We start from the raw sequence: 17,414 nt of genomic DNA, 5'->3' as shown, positions 1-17,414 counted from the left end.
TGTGATTCCTGCTGTCACTGTGCTACAGAGACTGTTGTTGAATGAGACTGATGAGGAGTGGCGATCAAAACTATGAAACATACTTTGCTTGCAGCTGAAGCGCTTTTCTGATGTGGAACAAAACCCACTCTTCTCCACTGCAACACTTCTCGATTCTAGGTAACTGATGTAACATAGCTAGCAAATGTACTTTATTTAAAATCAGCTAGATTTTGATGCTTTTACTGTTAAGGTACACTGCACTTATTTCTATTAACAACTACTAAATTACACTACTTCTTATGTTATCTATATTGATACTGATATTGATGCAAGTGTTGCTTGTATTGACCGTGTAACACTGAGTAGGAGTACTGATAGGTAGGGCCAGACATCAGTACATATATACAGTAAATGGCCCAAAACAGTATTAAACATAAACTACATAAGAACCTGGTTTTGTTTAAAATGAGGGGCTGATAATTACATTGTGTTCATGATTAAATGACTAAAAAGTCAGTGAAATGACTGGAATATATACTGATGGGCTACTGAAAGTTCGAAAGTTATGTTTGCCATTCATTGCTAGTGAATGAAGTAGTATGAACATTATAGACCGTTATAGAGTGCTTTTGTTTTGAACTCACTTTTGTTATTAAGCAATCAGTTCTGTTGACTGATCTTTGCAGCCCTAAATCACTTAGATATCTGTACCATTTGGCTGGTTCTTGGATCTCACTTTCCTGATTATTTTCATCTTTCAAAATGTGCCCTAGTAGCAGATTTTTCAGCACAATGCCTTGCTGAGTCCTATTTGTGCCAAGGCTGGCGGGGGGGCACACAGCCTCCACATATTGACTATAAGAATATTACTGTACTATAAACAATTGCATTATAATATCAAGTAGTCTTTTTGGCTTTGTTTACTTTTGTTGTGATTCAGTCTCACAAAGCAAACATATTTTTAATGACTGCTGTTGTCTCAGCAGCTTATTTGGCAGCTAAGGCATAGTGTTAGCCAATGCGTTTTGTCAAATCCATGTCATTGTCATGCTGTGTTGGCCCTGGACCTGTTATGTCTCAATAGGCCCTGGTGTGGAAGGTCTGTTGTGAGTAACAGTCTCCCATATTTCTCAAACCTCTGAAAACAAGAAAACAGATCTAGGATCAGTTGTTTCTTTTATCATCCAAATGGAAATAAAGACATGGACAGAGAACCGAATCAGGGTTCTCACCACCATCTGCTTAAGAAATATAGGTTTATGTTTTATACTCACCCCTCTCTGTTTTTGCAGAACGTTCAGACACAGAAGAGCCAGGGATTAGGTGATCCTCCGCAGATCTACCTGACCAGCGTGTCTGACCCGGGCTCGCTGACCCCTCTCATCCCGCTGACTCCTGTAGCTGCTGGGGACTGTGTGGTCAACCCTCCCCAGGGCCATCCTGTCTTTGTGGTAATAAAGCAGTCACCTGTTGGAGGAGCCAAAGAGCCCAGCCTCTCAGCTGGAGAAGACCTGCTGGAAATTGTGGATCTGGATGTCAAACCTGAAGCTGAGGTGAGAGATAAGCAGAGGTAGACTAGTGCTTTACTCACATCAGGCAGTCACAAGATATACTAGAGCCTTTAGGATCTAACTTCAGCCTTCTTTCTGTAGAACTGCTTCAAACACATGAAGTATTTTAGTGTAAAGGAATGTTCACACCAAATCTGATTCTTACAGACGAACAAAATAGATGCATTTTTTGAGTGGAACCTTCACATTCAGTCCAACATCTTTTTTAAACATGTAACATAAAATACAACATCTTTCAGCATTTCATTCTGTTCTCTGTAAATCGGGCTCCATATAGCGCTCACGAAGTTCCATGCTTTCTGTTTCTCTGCTTCCTGCTAGCTTTTGTTTTCTTTTATTTCTCTTGTGTTTCTGAGCAGAGATTTTGCCGTGGTTTTAACATAAAACAATGAAGACAAGGAGCATTTTAGCGAGGGATGTTAAGAGTTTGCAGTTCTTAATGATGCACGTTTGATTGTGCTGCAACCATGACAACGGAGCTGTGAATGGTCGGCCGAATTTCCGATTTCCAACACATTCATACAATGCAGAAAACGAGCTAGCTCTAATTAAAAGCTTAACCCAGGGTTGCAGTCCATCAATTTCAGACTCAGTGTAAAAGACAGCATTAACATGCGTGTGTGTTCGTTTTCAAATTTTGGTGTATGTTTTTTTTTGTTTAAAAAAAAATCTAATATGGAAGCGCCTTCCATACTTTAGTTATTAACCTGTGGTTTCTAAACTTTTAAGCTGTGTTTGGATGGTCTTCATCAACTCATAGGTAGCGAGCTATACTTTGTATAGATTTATTGATGGGAAGTTTGGATGCAACAATAGCCAACAAACATGAGACGCAGAATAAACACAGAATAAATGAAGATTTGTTTCATTCCAAAGTGATTTATATACATTTGAACAGAGGTGTTATTAACCATAGTAAAAAAGAATATGTAAAGCCCACTCTCAACAGTGTATATCATGAAAAAAATAAAATTCTTGAAAGTGGTGCGTAATGCATTTTGAACTGAAACCCTTCAGCTACATTACACATATGAAGTTGATGTCACCAAATGTACCAGCTTTTTTGTATTCAAGTAATCATTGGCAACTGGTGAATTTAACATGTGAACAGCACACGGCTGGTGATACATCGAAACTCGTGTAATGTGGAACTTGTCAGAGTTTACAGTTTGTATTGTCGGCTTTTCAAGTGCAGCTTCCTTGTGGTAAACTTAGAAATTCACAGGTTTACGAGTTCATGAGTTCTCAGTGCTCCTTTAGTCTGAGATGTTTTGTTCTTACAATATGTCACATGGTGATTCAGCTGCTTAAATAACTGAGAAAACATCTGTTGTTGTATGTCTGTTGTCCTGTTATCATATTCTCACTCCTTTTTTCCAGACTGTGTCCACATCTGCTCCAGTGGCCACGGAGGCTCCGGTCCCTGTGGACGCACCCCCACCCTGCCCAGAGCCCGTGGCACAGCCAGTAGTAGAGGGAGAGCTGAAAGACAAGCCAGAGCAGCCTGGTATGTCACGCCATACTTTTTGCAGAAGCTAGCAGCTTGTGTATTTGATGTTATGATGTATCTATGCCTCGTAGAATGCAAAGGGAAAGAACTAACTGGCTAAAAAGAACCAGTGTGAAGTGGGGGGAGGCGTTGTAAAGAGTTCTGATGCAAAAATAGCCCTTGGCTTAACATTAACATTTGTAGTCTTTGTATAATGTTTGTAATAATTGCTGTTTATTAGATGCTGTAGGAGTGATGAGCCCTAGGCTATACAGTTATATTTGTTCTATGGTGCTTTTGGGAAATTGGGCCCCTGAACAGTTTTTGATTTCTTTTTGAAGTTCTTCAGAGAATAATACCGCACTCCTTATTGTTATGACCCAGCAGAGGACACCAATACCCCTCCAGCATCCCAACCAGTGTCCACACAGGAAGTCCAGCCTCCGAAATCAAAAAAGCCTCGTGTGCTGGAGCTTCCTTCTTCTCCTTCACAGCTGGCCCCTGGCTTTTCGCTGGATAAGGTCAACGCTGCGGTCAACAGCCTTCTGGCCCCAGGCAGCTCCACTAACACCCTCACACCTACCGTCATCACCTCACACGCCCTGGTGAGTGACCTGCACTGGCCGCAGAGCAACTTGGTCTGGAAGAGATTCACATTCACAAGCACACGTTTAGAAATAAAAGGGGAAGTTTTGCTGAAAATGACTAGTAGCAGGGTAAAGTGATAGCAGTGCTTGGTCTGATTTGTAGGTTTAGAGATGCTGCTGAGAACAATTAAAGATCAGTTTAAATATGTAAATTATATAAATTAAGCCATGTCTTTTTTTAGCTTTTGTGGTTTGACCCTTGTATTCCTGTTTTTATCTCTGTATGCTACTCTGTATTTTGTTTGTTCATGTTATGTGTGCACCTACCGTGTGTACTATTTTGTATTTTGTATGCTTATGTTTTAAATGCACCTACCGTGGGAAAGAATTTCCTCCTTGTGGACAAATAAACTATCTAGTGTGGCTTGCTATTAGACATCAATGAAAAGATCAGATGCATAGTAGATATGTGTCAAATAACAGTTCTGTAGTTGTTATTTCCAGTCCAATCCATATTGGCATGGCCTCCACCCACACCACTTTGAACCAAGTCACCAACGTTAAAGGATAAGTCAAGTATTTTTGAGCCAGATCAATTTTGTTTGTGTCTCCTGTGGCATGCTGTCCTTATGGTTAAGTAACTTACAGTAACTGTGAGTTCCTGATCTTACGTCTGATTTCTCCAGAAATACATTTTTAGCCATTTTTGATGCACATGAGAGCTAAGGTGCTTGAGTAGCTGCTTGTGTGAATGTTAAGTGTTTCTTTGAAGGGTAACAATGACAGTGACAGGGCTTTGGGAACAGCTTTTGTTGAAAGGACACAGCTGTAACTGGTTGATTTTAAGATTAGAAAGATGGAAAAGTTAAAGTGGATGCACAAAAGTAAAGAGTGGACAGATGAAACAGTGATATATATTATACATTGTGACGGCTTTGTAGGCGTCAGACGCTCGCAGAGCAGGTTGTGGTTAAAATGTCAATCCAAAAACAAAGTACAAAAACAGGCAAAGGGTCATACACAGGCAAGCGGGGCAATACAGGCTAAGCTAAGTCAGAGTGCAAGAAACGAGCAAAAGGTCACAGCAGGAAAGAGGCAAACAGAGTCAAAAAGGAGTCGGGCTAGAATCCTAAACAAGAAAAACAAGGGAGAAAACAAACCGGGAAGTCAAACACTGGAACAAAAGGCTCAGTAATGCACAGGAGACTGATACAGTACTTTACAAGGAGACTATGGAAGCAAACAGGTTATATGGGCACATAAACAGGTGACAACAAACAATAATCAGGTGATCTGGAGCTGATAGGTTGATAGGCTGAGAGTCTGTGGTCATGTGATCCCACAGAGGATTCTGTGAGTTGGAGTTCTGGACGGAGTGAAGGGTGACATTTACGTTATACATTTTTATGTTGAAGGCTTTTGTGTAATCTTCTGTTCAACATGTTATCACTGTCCAAAGAAAAACAGGTTCCTCCAAAATAGTGACTTTACAGGAGAACACAAGAACATTCTTAATTATTAATGTAGGGTAGTGTAAAGAGGTTATTTTGGAGCATCTCTCTTGGTCCAGTCAACATGAAATTGAAATTGTAGATTGAAACTCATTTACAGAGGAACTTATTTCTAATCCAGTTTAATATCATAAGCCATTATTTTTACATCTGTTTATGCACTACTTCACCTTTCATTGATGCCCATTTGAATTGAGGTCAGGCCATGGATAGACGTTTTGGACCTCACAACTGTTCAATCATGAGCATGTTTAAAATGGATGATAATAGAGTATATCGTTCCATGCGTTTGAATGCAGTTGAATGCACTTTAACAGGACGGCGCTGCTGTTTCTTGAGCAGGCATTTGCAGTTCTGTGCGACGATGCTGAGCTCCTGTTGCGTTGTGTATTTTCAGCAGCAGATTTGTTTTTGAGCGTCTGCAGTGAGGTCTTTTCTCGCTCCATGACATATGAATTCACAGCCACAGTAGCCACCCACGAGGCAGACCCAGGGAAAGAACACCGGGGGCGGTGCTGACGCGTCATGCGATTATTCATTAAGAAAATGCAGCTTCATTTCTGTTTATGAGGAGGTTTCTTAATTAGGTGGTGGGGGGACACATAAAAATTGTCTGAGTGGGCCTTAAATTAGGTGAACTAAAAATGCTGTTTCCAGACTCAGATTAAGCCATCAGTGGAACGTCTCCATGACAAAGCATGTTTAGTCTAAGGCTAGGCTTATCTAAGTCTGGAAAACAGCCTCCAACAAGGTTATAGAGGAAAGATCTTACACCGTACTCAGCTGACAGCACGCTAGAGGAGTTTTTGTGTTTACAAAATTTGATGACTGTGTTTTGTGTAATGTATCTGTTCTAAGTCACTTGCACATTTCCTTTCAGTGTTTCAGTCATACTTAGTGGCCTCGTTTGGCTCCACAACAGACAGCAGAGCTTTTTATCTCAGAACAAAGACATGAAAGACAAGGACTGTGTTAAAAGATTTTGCTCTAATTTTGGTCTCTCTTGTTCTCTTTCATTCTCTCTCACTCTCCTTCTGTTACACACACTGACTTCCTTTCATTCTTTTTCACTCTCTCATGCACTTGCATTTCACTCTCAATGGCTGTTTTGATTCTCTATTATTTCTCTGTCTCTCTTCTCTTTCTCTCTCTCTCAAATATCCATTAATTTTACTCTGTAAAATTCCCTTTCATTCTCTTCTCTCTCTCTTACTCTTTCTCTTTCTTTCTCTTATGTCTCCCTATTTTCTAAAATTCATTTAATTATCTTCTTTTCTTTTAAATTTTCTTTTATTCTCTCTCTCAAATTTCCTTTTATTCCGTTCTCTCTCTTTCTCTCTTGTTCGCTCTCATTCTCTCCCAAATATCCTTTTACTTTCCTTTCATTCTGTTCTTTTTCTTCTCTCCTGCTTTCTCTTTCTCTCTTTATGTCTCTCTCTCTCTTTCTCTCTTTATGTCTCTTTCTCTCTCTCTTTTAGACTCCTGTCTTGTTAACGCCGAGTCCCCTCCCGTCCACAATTCACTTCTGGAGCACTCTGAGCCCCATCGCTCCGCGAAGCCCAGCCAAGCTCTCTTTCCAGGTGAGACTTCCTTCCTGTTTCCAGCTTCACAGCACGGCCACGTCAGGCCATCTGCTGCCTCTCAGCGTACCACTTCATTACTGAGGACAGGACACACTGCTGACACACTACTGCTCCATCACCAACAAGCTTCCGCTAGTGAAACCTGCATCATTTCTCTGTTTCAGTCAGTGTGAGCTGTGGGTGTTCTGCAGGGACACACTGATGTTTTCACCAAACTTCTCAATGGTCTGAGGTTTGTTAGTTATCAGGGGGAACAGATGTGTGGTCTTTCATGTATCTCTTGATCGTGTTTAGATTTTGTCTCCAAAGGTCTGTTAGAGAAGGTTATTGCCCCACCTGCTGGATCAAAAATGCATTGCACCATGTAGAGAGCAGAATCTACACTGAAAAAATTCTCAGATCTGACATTTTCAGAGCTATGTGAATACAAAAATCTGATTTCTTTCATGTTTAAGGCACTTTTATATGTGCTTCAATTATATAATATGGTGATTGAAAGTCTTAGGCACCCAAGCAAATATTTTGAAACCATTTACCTTTTTGCCCATAAAAACACTACATAACAGAGAGAGAATAAATACAAGCAAACATTAATGCAGTAAATTAGATATATTTAACTTCTTTTTTTTTAAAGTAGTTGAGATCTTTTGACCTAGTTAGAAGAACTGTGGAGCACACCTGATTTAATGTAATAATATTGATTAGTCAAACCATGTATTGGATGATAACTATAAATAATACTGGGCTTCCTTGAGGAGAGATTTGGAAATGGTTATACAAGCACATTGACATACATAAAATCAACACTTACTGTATTAATGGTATTTATTCTAATTATAGTGTTTTTCTAAGTAAAAAAGCTGTTCAGTTAAATAGCTTTTTAAATGTGATTTTCTCCGACTTTTTCACAGTACTGTATCCGATGTATGGTCATGTGACTGGAATAAGAATTGCCAGATTTTTTTTTCCCACTGAGCATGCACATTACCCTCATCATCATCCAGTGTTGGCAGCATGGCAACAGTGGCTAACTTAAAGCCAGTGGCTGTAACAGCTTCAACAGCATGAATACATCTGGCCCTTTTTACTCTCTCATCCTAATCATTTACAGCCGAGAGTTGAAACATAACTATTTTCCAACCTCGTTTTAACCTTTTTTATAAAACAGTCTGTTTCATGCGCTGCCTTAAAGACTGACCTCTGCTCTAATTGCTCTAATCTACTGTCTTGTACTATGCCTCATTCAAAAAGCAGTCCAGGCTGAAATACTTTTTATAACTTCAGCATGAGTTGCATGTTAATGTCTTGGTTTTCATGACACCACAAAAACAAGGAATTCAAAACAAGCTGTTTTTGAAGCTTAGTTTCCATGTATGGACTGGGGAGTGAATTGTACATTTCACATACTACATCAAACTTTTTCTTTTTCTTTTTTTTAAGTGAGGAAAATTTGTTTAGTGATACTGACCCTTTAAAACTCACCACTGCTTTGAAATGTGTAACACTTTTTCTGTATTTCATCATTCTGATAGTTCCCTACTAACGGAAGCAATCAGATCAACATCCCAGCCCTGAGTGTGGATGGCCTGTCCACTCCTGTCGTACTATCTCCGGGCCCACAGAAACCATAGCCTGTGATTGGATCACTCACTTGCCTGCGTGGTGACTGACTTCCAGCCCAGCCAGTGAGAAGCTGGCGACAGGTAATGAGCAGACAGCACACTCCATAACAGGCCCTGGTCGGTGTTCAGAGGAGCTTCCAGTCCAATGATGGTTGAGCAGGAGGAGTGCACTCTCAGCCTGGCCACAGCTGCCCCTGCTCCAGGACGGAAAGGTGGCATTTTATAGACTCTCTCAAGGTTTTGGGTTTTTTTTTTTTTTTCATCTTCTGCATTATTATTTATTTTTGTCGTCTCAGCAGAGTAGATATTTTGGTGCATCTCTCTTTCCCTTTTTAAGGAATACTAGAAATTTTGGGTATTGAACTTTGAGCTCTTTATTCTTTCTTCAACTGCTAATAGCTGGCAGTGTTTATCAGCATCGCGAAGTAGACATTGCTTTGGACTTCCTTCATTTTGTTGTTAGAGAAGATGAAATATGATGGAAGACAGATAGAGGGCAGTGAAAGCTCACTTCTGTGTTTGGCACTTATGAACTCGCAAAGCAAGCATGACCATGAACCTTCTACGTTTTTTGGAAAAAATCAAATGGAACATATATTTTAAAAATTCTGGTTTTTGTCCAAGGGTAACTACACGGAATCTATTTTGCTAAAGAGGCATTTATTAACAGTGGAATGACAAGGCCATCCGTTGGAATGTGGAAGAGGAAACGGGATCCTTGATGATCAACTCCTTGTCAAGACGCAGAATGTATTAATGTTCACTTTTTTGGCTTTAACGTCATTCCCTTCTCTCAGAACTCTCTCCTTGTACAGACACTTATGCTCCCATTCCGGTTTCAAGTCCTTTTTTTCTCGTCTGCTCTTTGACAGACACCTCCTGAAAGGAAGCCTCATGAGAAAACTTTTTGTAGTTTTATGTTCTGTAACTTTCTTGCTGTTTGTTTGTTGTTTGTTTTAAGAAAATGCCAGAGGAGACCAAAGACCAGCGATTTGTATAGAATCCAGTTGAGTATCTTTGTATGTGCTGCAGCATTTCTCTTACCGTCCTTCATCTCTCTCACTCTCCGTTTCCATATTTATCACATAAAAGGGCTACAAGACTCATCACGCTACCAGAACGTTAACTCTTAATGTTTAACAGCTACAGATCCACAGTGAATGTAAGTTGCATTTGGTATTTTTGAATATAAACATGTATTTCACATCGTAAATAGCTGACGATGGAGTAAAACCGTTCGATATAAAACTGTTAAAGCTCTGTACACAGTAATTTTGTATGAACCGATTGTGTCACGACCACTACACTCCTTTTCTCTGATGTGTGTTTAATGAAATTCCTTTGGAAGTTGGGTATTTTTAGAAATAAGCTCATCTCAAAGCTGTGAACTATGTTTTTTCCAATGTGTTAGTGAGACAGACAAGAAAAAATGCCTTTTTTTCAGTGACAAACAAAACTAATATTAGATTCCAAAGGCCATCTTTTTACTGCAGCTGTTTCATGGCTGCATGGCTGCCTCTGGGCTTTCTCGTTCAGGGTGGGCAGCAAGGGATACAAGTCTTAAAGCTTGTTTGCTAGTTCTGCTAAATTTATCGCAGTCCTTAAATCCGTTTTCATTTTCAGCTGATTACATTTTGATAGGGGGTTGCCCACCCTAGCCGGCTGCTGTGGGATATTAGCATGGCTCTGTATAAAATCTGTTCACTTTTTACTCGAACAGCCTGCTGAGTTTTTTTTCCAGCAGCCTGCCCTGCAGCATTTGCCAATTATAAACATACAGGGCATATTGCAAATGTACAGATTTACAAGCCTGTTCTGTCTGTGTAACAAAGCAGTTAGTTTTTAGGTATGTAATTTATCCTGTGCAGAGCAAAAGTCTCTAGAGTTCAACTCTGACATCTACACTGTAGTTCAAAAGCAATTCAACGTCAAACTTTTCCACCTTATCTCCTGCGCTAATGATGTTTGTTGCTGTTTCTTTTACGATTTTGAAGAGAACTGCAGATTTGTGCACTCTTACGCTTAATATATCTGTGTAATTGTAATTTAATAGTACGACCCAGTTAGATGGTATGATCCAATTAAAACATTGAGCCGCTTTTGTTGATTTTGACCTCCTCTGGGGCCTTTTTTCCCCTCTTATGTGTTTTGTGCTTTTGGGGTAGAAATGTCATTTTTAAAACACAACACACCTCACTGGTAGATCTGTCATCTTGTTGGTGCACTTTTGCGGATGTGGATCTGGACCACCATCTCGCACAATCTGGCAAGTAGACCCACATGTTTCAGCAGTATAATTACTCCTCAGTGGTAGCCTAAGTTACACATGATGTCCTACAAGCCCTTGGGGCAGACGCCGAATGTTCTTTGCATAGACACTCACGGTCTCAGTCTTACAACTACACCAATAAGTAGAAAATGTCTGTAAATAATTCAGTTTTACTTGAATTGCTGGTGTGGAGTTCAGAGTGGTTGATCTCAGTGGTCGTCTCATGGAATACTTTGATAGTGCGTTGGGAATACTCTTTTCATCCCGAAGAACACAGCCTGAAAAATGTGTTCAAATCGTAATGAGTGAGCTCTTTCCTCTTTATTTGTCTTGTGTATGTAGGAAAGCTTTTTTTCTACTAGTAGCTTTACCAGACTGAGATTTTGCTTAAGCTTACATTCTTAAAAATAAAGGTGCAAAAAAAGGTCTTTGAAGTGAGGATGAGGATGCACATTTTTCCAATTCTTTTGACCATTAACCGACTGTTATTACTCAGCGATTTAATCATTAACCGGCAAGCTTTAAACTAAGAATCCATCAAAATATTAAACAACATTTATAAAATGGATAGTTCTGGGGCCACGTAGACGTGGGCGCGCTTATGAGCGCACACCTCATTTGAATTCTGTATTAATGCACCAAGATCTTAAAAAGTGTTCCTCGTATGCACGTTGTGGCCAGACATTAGCATGTAAATTAAGTAAAAAGCCCAAAACCCTATTAAACTTACACAAAACCTACATTAAAATGCAGTTATGTTTGAGCCAAAAGGCTGACAACTATGAAAAGTTGACCGAATGACTAAAATACACAATGGGGAGCTACTGTGTTCTTTATTCTAATGTTCTATAGCTAGATTTACCACTTTATAGTAGCCCAATTGTTAAACGCCATGACTGGGGCTAGCTTTAGCTCAGCACACCTCAAGAAGCGTTTGCATATTCAAAGAACCTCTTCGTATTGAAAAGGCTGTATACTAGTAAAACATTTTCATACAGCCATATGCCATATTGTCTAAGCCAAGAACCATTTAGGAAGCTTTATTTTTAAGAATGTAGTGAGTGACGAAGTATAAGCCATTTCACACAGCTTTGGTTCTGCAGGGTTGAGGCACTTCATTCTGATTTATGTACGGTAGATAATTCAGGCTATTAATAACACGGCCTGCAATATTTGATTTGTCACTGTGATTTTACTTTTTTCATTTTTGATGGTGAATAATAGAAGGCAGAACATGCAGTAGGAGAGAGCGGAGCACAACCTAACACATTTTGTTTTTGATAAATAATTTTTAAAATATTCATGCAAAATTAATTCTATTTTTGTACAAGCGAGCTACACATTTCTGCTACAAAATAAAATATAAGATTTGTTTTGAACGGCTACAGTTTGTGAACAATTCAGCCAAAAGGACAACATTACAACTTTGCCCATAATTGTCCGATTGGTTGTAGCAGGCTGAGGGACTAATTTTAACAGTGTATAACAGTAGCAGTTGGCATTTTTAGAGGGAAAGCAACAAAAGTGAAGATACAAGGACAGCGCCGATATGGACTGTTCTTATTGGTTACACAGAGTGGCTCCGATGCAACACTGTGTTAAAACTAAACCTAAAGCTGTGCTATAGTACAGCCACCAAGTGGGTATTTAAATTAGCATAGATGTGAAATCTGTCAGTTATACACACAACTCGGTATAAACAAAACATTTATGATTAAAAAAGTTACTTTCTTAGTATCAAAACAGTCTAAAAGGTGAATTCAGGGAAATATATGTCCTGTTGCTGTGAAAATTGGCAGATAATGTTGGAAGGTGACCGAGAGCTTCTATGTGAACCTGGTTGACTGCATAAAAGGTCCTTGTTACATTTTATCCTGTGTTCAGTTGTGCTCTGTGCTCCCCTACACTATCCATGCTTTTTGTAAATTATGGAACATAACTTTGTTCCAGTTAGAGGACTGGACTTGCTTGTGCTTGAGAAAGCCTGAACTGTTTCTGTGCTTTAGGTCTGTAATGTACTGCATTCTTTTTTAAATGGCTTACACTTTTTACACTTGACTGCTGTTCCCGCAGTTGTGGCAACACTTTTACCATCAGTAGACATGAACCCCATCAGCACAAATCAATATACTGCACACTCAGTCATTCAAGATAAGCAGTTTTATCCTTTTTAAAGAACGAGTCATTCAATTTGAAGTAAGAGGAACGAAAGCTAGAAAGAAAGAAAGCCATACCTTTTTACTATACTGATCATGATTGTATTTCTGTATGATGGTCAATGTTATTGATATACCCTATGTTTGGGATGTGGGAGAGTGGTATTCTGTAATTGTATGCAGAAATTCATAACAAAATTGTTTCTATATTTGTAAGACTGTACAACATGTTGAATATCTATCGTTCGGCAGATATTGGAATGTTCTTATGCATGTTTTTTGCTCCTGATGGCAAACTTTTGTCTTGCAGTTGTACCAATAAGGAGAAAAAAAAGAAAACAAAGGGGAAATGAATTTCGCTGCTGTTCTGTGAAAACTTCACATCTGCAAAACAAACATTTTCAGAAAATGGAAAAAAGTGTCTTTCTACTCTTTTGGCCTAATTATTATGAAAGTTCAAGTTGTTAGGAGTTGATTTTGTGCTCCTGTAGTATGAAGCCTTGAGGCTATGAAGAGCCAAGAAAGAGCTGTCAGAAAGATAAGTGAAGTTTTCTTGTGACAGCAGCGCTATGTTGACGGGCTGTTCACAACTAATTGTAAATCCAACTATAGCATTTTTGTGACGTTGACAAAACTGCTGCTCCCGCTAAACCAGGTATCTCCAAATCTGTTGGTGGAGAATGTAACCTCCTGCAAGGTTTAGCTCCAGCCCTGATCGAAGACCGACTTTACATGGTGGAATTTTCATGCAAATTTACTTGCTTAAAACTTACACAAAGCTAAAATTCATTCACGTTGTATGATGTCAAGCCTTTTGCAGCTCACTTGAAGCTGTTTTTTTTGCAGCTCACTTAAGCTGGAACAGTTGCAACCATCTCAAATTTGTGAAAAATGGACACAAAGGCTACATTCACACAGCAGGGAAAAGTGGCACATATCCAATTTTTATTTTCATATGTGATGTGACAGTGAGGTAACAGACCTCTTCAACATTTGGGCTGATGTTTCTGTGCGCACAAAATTGGAAGGCAGAGTAACGTGCCCATTTTACAGCGAGCTTGAATGAATTCTGGGTAACAAGTCCAGCTATCAGAACTTCTTGATAGTGCCTGTGATGCTGCCGAAGATGACACTTAAACCTCTAACACTCATGTTAATGTGCAGTAACTTTAGGCTAGTGGCTGTTACTGTTGACTCCATTTTGATTGTTTACCTCTGGATGCGGGTGCCACGTAAAGCATTGGGCCTCATTTAGTAATCGTCCGAAAAGAAGAAATTTCTTCTTAAAACTCACTTATGCAGTTTTCAAGAAGATTCTGACATTCAGTGTTTTCTTATTTGGGATTTGTTCATAGGTTAGAACAGAATCTACACACAATCAAGAACACAAAGGTGTGAACAGTTCTGCAGTTTTAGAACACGTCATAAATCTGATGTAGACTTTTTCCTAGGCCCTTTCTCAAGAACACATTTAAGAAGAAATGTGGGAAGATATTGGTAAATGAGGCCCATTTTTCTTTTGCGCGTGCAGGTCAGTTTAGGAGTGTGATCTGTTCGGACTAATGTCAGATAAAGGTCACATTAAAAAGATGTGAACAGCCTAAAAAAAATCAGATTTTACTTGTTGTGTGAACATAGCCATAGTGTCAGTGATGTGAAGCACCAAATGCAGCTTAAGGGCATCCCCTAGTGGAGAATCTTGAGCCTGCTAAAAGTGAGTGAGTAGCCAGGGTTTCATCCAGCTGCCAAATTAAATTCAAGCAAATAACTAAAATGTCACAAAAACATTGTGACTTTCTATGTGAGTTTCTATCAGGGGAATAAAACTCTCTATGTCACATTTGTAAAAACACTTCAGAGAAACATGGAGTGAGAACTCCTCCTGCTGTTTTGTTTCATTTTATTGCTATATTTTATATCTTAAGAGTATTATAAACACAATGACCAATATAATTGCTCAAGATCAGCTACAGACACTTTATGCTTGTTTACCACATGATATCACTGCTACATTTTATTCTTTTGATAAGTGAAAGTTATGCTTTAATTTGTTCGTCATTCCACTGAAACCTGTTAGGGTTTACTGCCATGTTATGTAGATACAGCTGGGCAAAAACGAAAACACATGATCAGTTAGACAAATATGTTATTTATGATTAAAAAAAAAAAGTTCTTTCTATCCCCCTCAAGCAAGCGTAATGTTGCTGTTTGCCATTTCCATCAAGTCGTTTTTATTTGATATGCCAAAATATATATAACAATAAGTGGATGGATACCCAGCTGTTGAGTTACAAGCAAGGTCCATGAGGTGCTTCACATCTAATATCAAAACACTGATAACATACTGTGTAATCATGTGAAATGGTTATTTATGATTCGTCCTTTAAACTGATTGATTTCAGTCAACACATATTGGAGAAGAAAGTTAATCTTTTTGAAATAATGTTGCCTATTTGCAGGTTTATGGAAATTCTTTTTCATGCAACTTTACAACCTGCAGCTGGTTGTGTGAAAGTTTCACTATGCAAAGTCAGCCTAACAGCTGATCCAGATGTGCCTGGGGGTGTTAATGTACGGTTGGAGCAAAACTCATCCAGAAGGTTGCTCTCCATGAACATGGTTGGAGATACAGAAGCCAAACAAATGGAATCAATGCTGTACCTCTTTGAACCCTTGAAGACTGTTTAGGTACTCATTGTTGTACTTTGACTACCATGATAAGAGGAAATAGGCCTTAATGTTAAATGTTCATTTCAAATTGGGAAGGTGTTTATCCGTTTACTTGATAAACCCATAGTTTGAATCAGCACTTTAGTATTATTTTGTCCAATTTACATCATTTTTTTTCATGTGGAGAACATTCAAGTTTTGTTCCCTGATTCTCAATTCAGTGGGGTGTCTTGTACATCTTAAAAATTAAGAATGTTAAAAGCTAATTATTTACTTGTTTTTGTAAATGTTCTCTTTCCCTTCCCTAAATTTTACCCGAACCAAAATTGTGCAAAATTGCACGTTTTAATTGTGCAAAGAAAACAAATGTAAGTTGTTACCAGCATGTGCTCAGTGTTGTAGTTGTTTTAACCTTTATGCAAGTGGGGACATGTGTTACACACAAACATAAAAAGCCATTTATTAAATAATTAATGAACATTTGATGGGAGAAGCAGGCAGTCCTGCAGGTGTGGGATCATTTTATGGGTTGTAAGGTTGTTTATTTCCACTTTAAATACCAGCAAAGATCCACGTTATCAATTGTTGCCATTAGCTGTGAGAATTCACGTTACTGCTAAACGATGTTTTTCACTTATCGAGAGATGAGGAAAGACTCAGTTTGGGTTTGCTCACAGAGTTTTCGAATCTAAACGGTTAATCAGACGTGAGATAGCCGAGTGAACACGCAGGTGGCTCAAAACTGTTAAGACGATTCTTTTTGCCTCGTTTTATTGTGTCTTTTAAAAGTTACTGAAACACCCAGTAATCTCTGCTGTTGTCAGGTGTCTCTTCACTTGATTTTTCTCTTTGAAGTGTTATGTGGGAACTACTATTGTATGGTTCAGTATTCAGTAATGTGCTGGGAAGTCTTGCGCTACACGTATATTTGTGTAAAAGGAAAAAAAAAATGTCTGAAATTTCTGTAGTACTAGTCCTGACTGAATATGGGACTTGGATTTCAGATCTGTAGCCTGGCCTCCCTTTCCCAGATGAGGGCCACGCTCTCTGGGAGTTTATTTACAAAAAGGGATGGATGGGCTTTTATTTTTCTGAACTGTCCAAATATTATATTTACTGGAAAGAGAGACAAAATTATTTTTAATCTGCACATTCTACTTTGTTTGTGTGAATGTTATAGATATTCATCTTGTTTTCTAAAGAAATATGGAACTAATATAAAAAAGTGAATAAAAATGCTATTTTGTTCTTTATTTTGATGTCCATGCGCTTTTGTCCTTGTTGTTCAAGTACATCCCACAGATGCTGGTTCCGACTGAGATCTGGGGAATTTAGAGGCCAGGGCAACACCTTCATCATGTTCCTTAAACCATTCCTGAACAATGTGTGCAGCGTGGCAGGGCGCTTTACCCTGCTGAAAGAGGCCACTGGGAACATCATTTCCATGAAGGAGTGTACCAGGGGCCGGATTACAGAAGCTTCTTATCTTTTTGTCTTAAGATCTGACAGGTAAAGATAAGATATTTCACAAATGCGTGTTACAGAAGCAAATCTTATCTTAACTTAGAAATCTTATCTCATGGCATCTTATCTCAAGTTAGGAAATCCTAACCTGCTCGATCGAAGTCGACAATCAACTGTCATGCCTATTACCTAGCAACCGACTGTACGCGCACAGCTGAAACAAACACGTAATCATAACAAACATGTTGGTGAATCACTTCTAATCTTTATACACAGGAGGACGAAACTATGTTGGCTTCCTATTCGCCAGCTTCTTGTTTGAGTTTTCCTGTTCTACCTTAAATGGTGCAGCAGTCACTTTCTAGTGCGTGAAGCTGCACCATTTAAGGTGGAACTGGAAAATTCAAACAAGATGCTGGCAGATGCACCATTTAAGGTGGAACGGAAAAATGCGAACAAGAAGCTGGCTAACTTCAGGTTAGGTGCTAATCTATTATACATATCGACACG

At 39.0% G+C, this 17,414-nt stretch overlaps 1 protein-coding gene across 3 annotated transcripts in view; it reads left to right on the top strand.

Moving 5' to 3' along the window:
- The window catches only part of elk1 (ETS transcription factor ELK1), a 36,052-nt gene extending 19,359 nt beyond the window's left edge, over positions 1 to 16,693 (top strand). Inside the window, exons 5-10 of one of the 3 annotated variants that reach the window (XR_005007678.1) lie at positions 1,275 to 1,535; positions 2,934 to 3,060; positions 3,427 to 3,647; positions 6,619 to 6,720; positions 6,888 to 6,955; positions 8,256 to 8,362. Coding sequence is in view for 2 of the 3 variants with exons in the window: in XM_036579347.1 (XP_036435240.1) it covers positions 1,275 to 1,535; positions 2,934 to 3,060; positions 3,427 to 3,647; positions 6,619 to 6,720; positions 8,256 to 8,354 (810 nt within the window). In the remaining variant the exon portion in view is untranslated. Of the gene's footprint in view, positions 1 to 1,274; positions 1,536 to 2,933; positions 3,061 to 3,426; positions 3,648 to 6,618; positions 6,721 to 6,887; positions 6,956 to 8,255 lie in introns of all 3 variants that reach the window. The other 2 variants (XM_036579347.1, XM_036579348.1) reach the window with 2 other exon arrangements.
- The last annotated feature ends 721 nt before the right edge of the window (positions 16,694 to 17,414 follow it).

The sequence above is a fragment of the Colossoma macropomum genome, unplaced genomic scaffold (assembly GCF_904425465.1).
Source record: "Colossoma macropomum unplaced genomic scaffold, Colossoma_macropomum, whole genome shotgun sequence".
Classification (NCBI taxonomy): Eukaryota; Metazoa; Chordata; class Actinopteri; order Characiformes; family Serrasalmidae; genus Colossoma; species Colossoma macropomum.
This window is presented reverse-complemented; position numbering and strand designations above follow the sequence as displayed.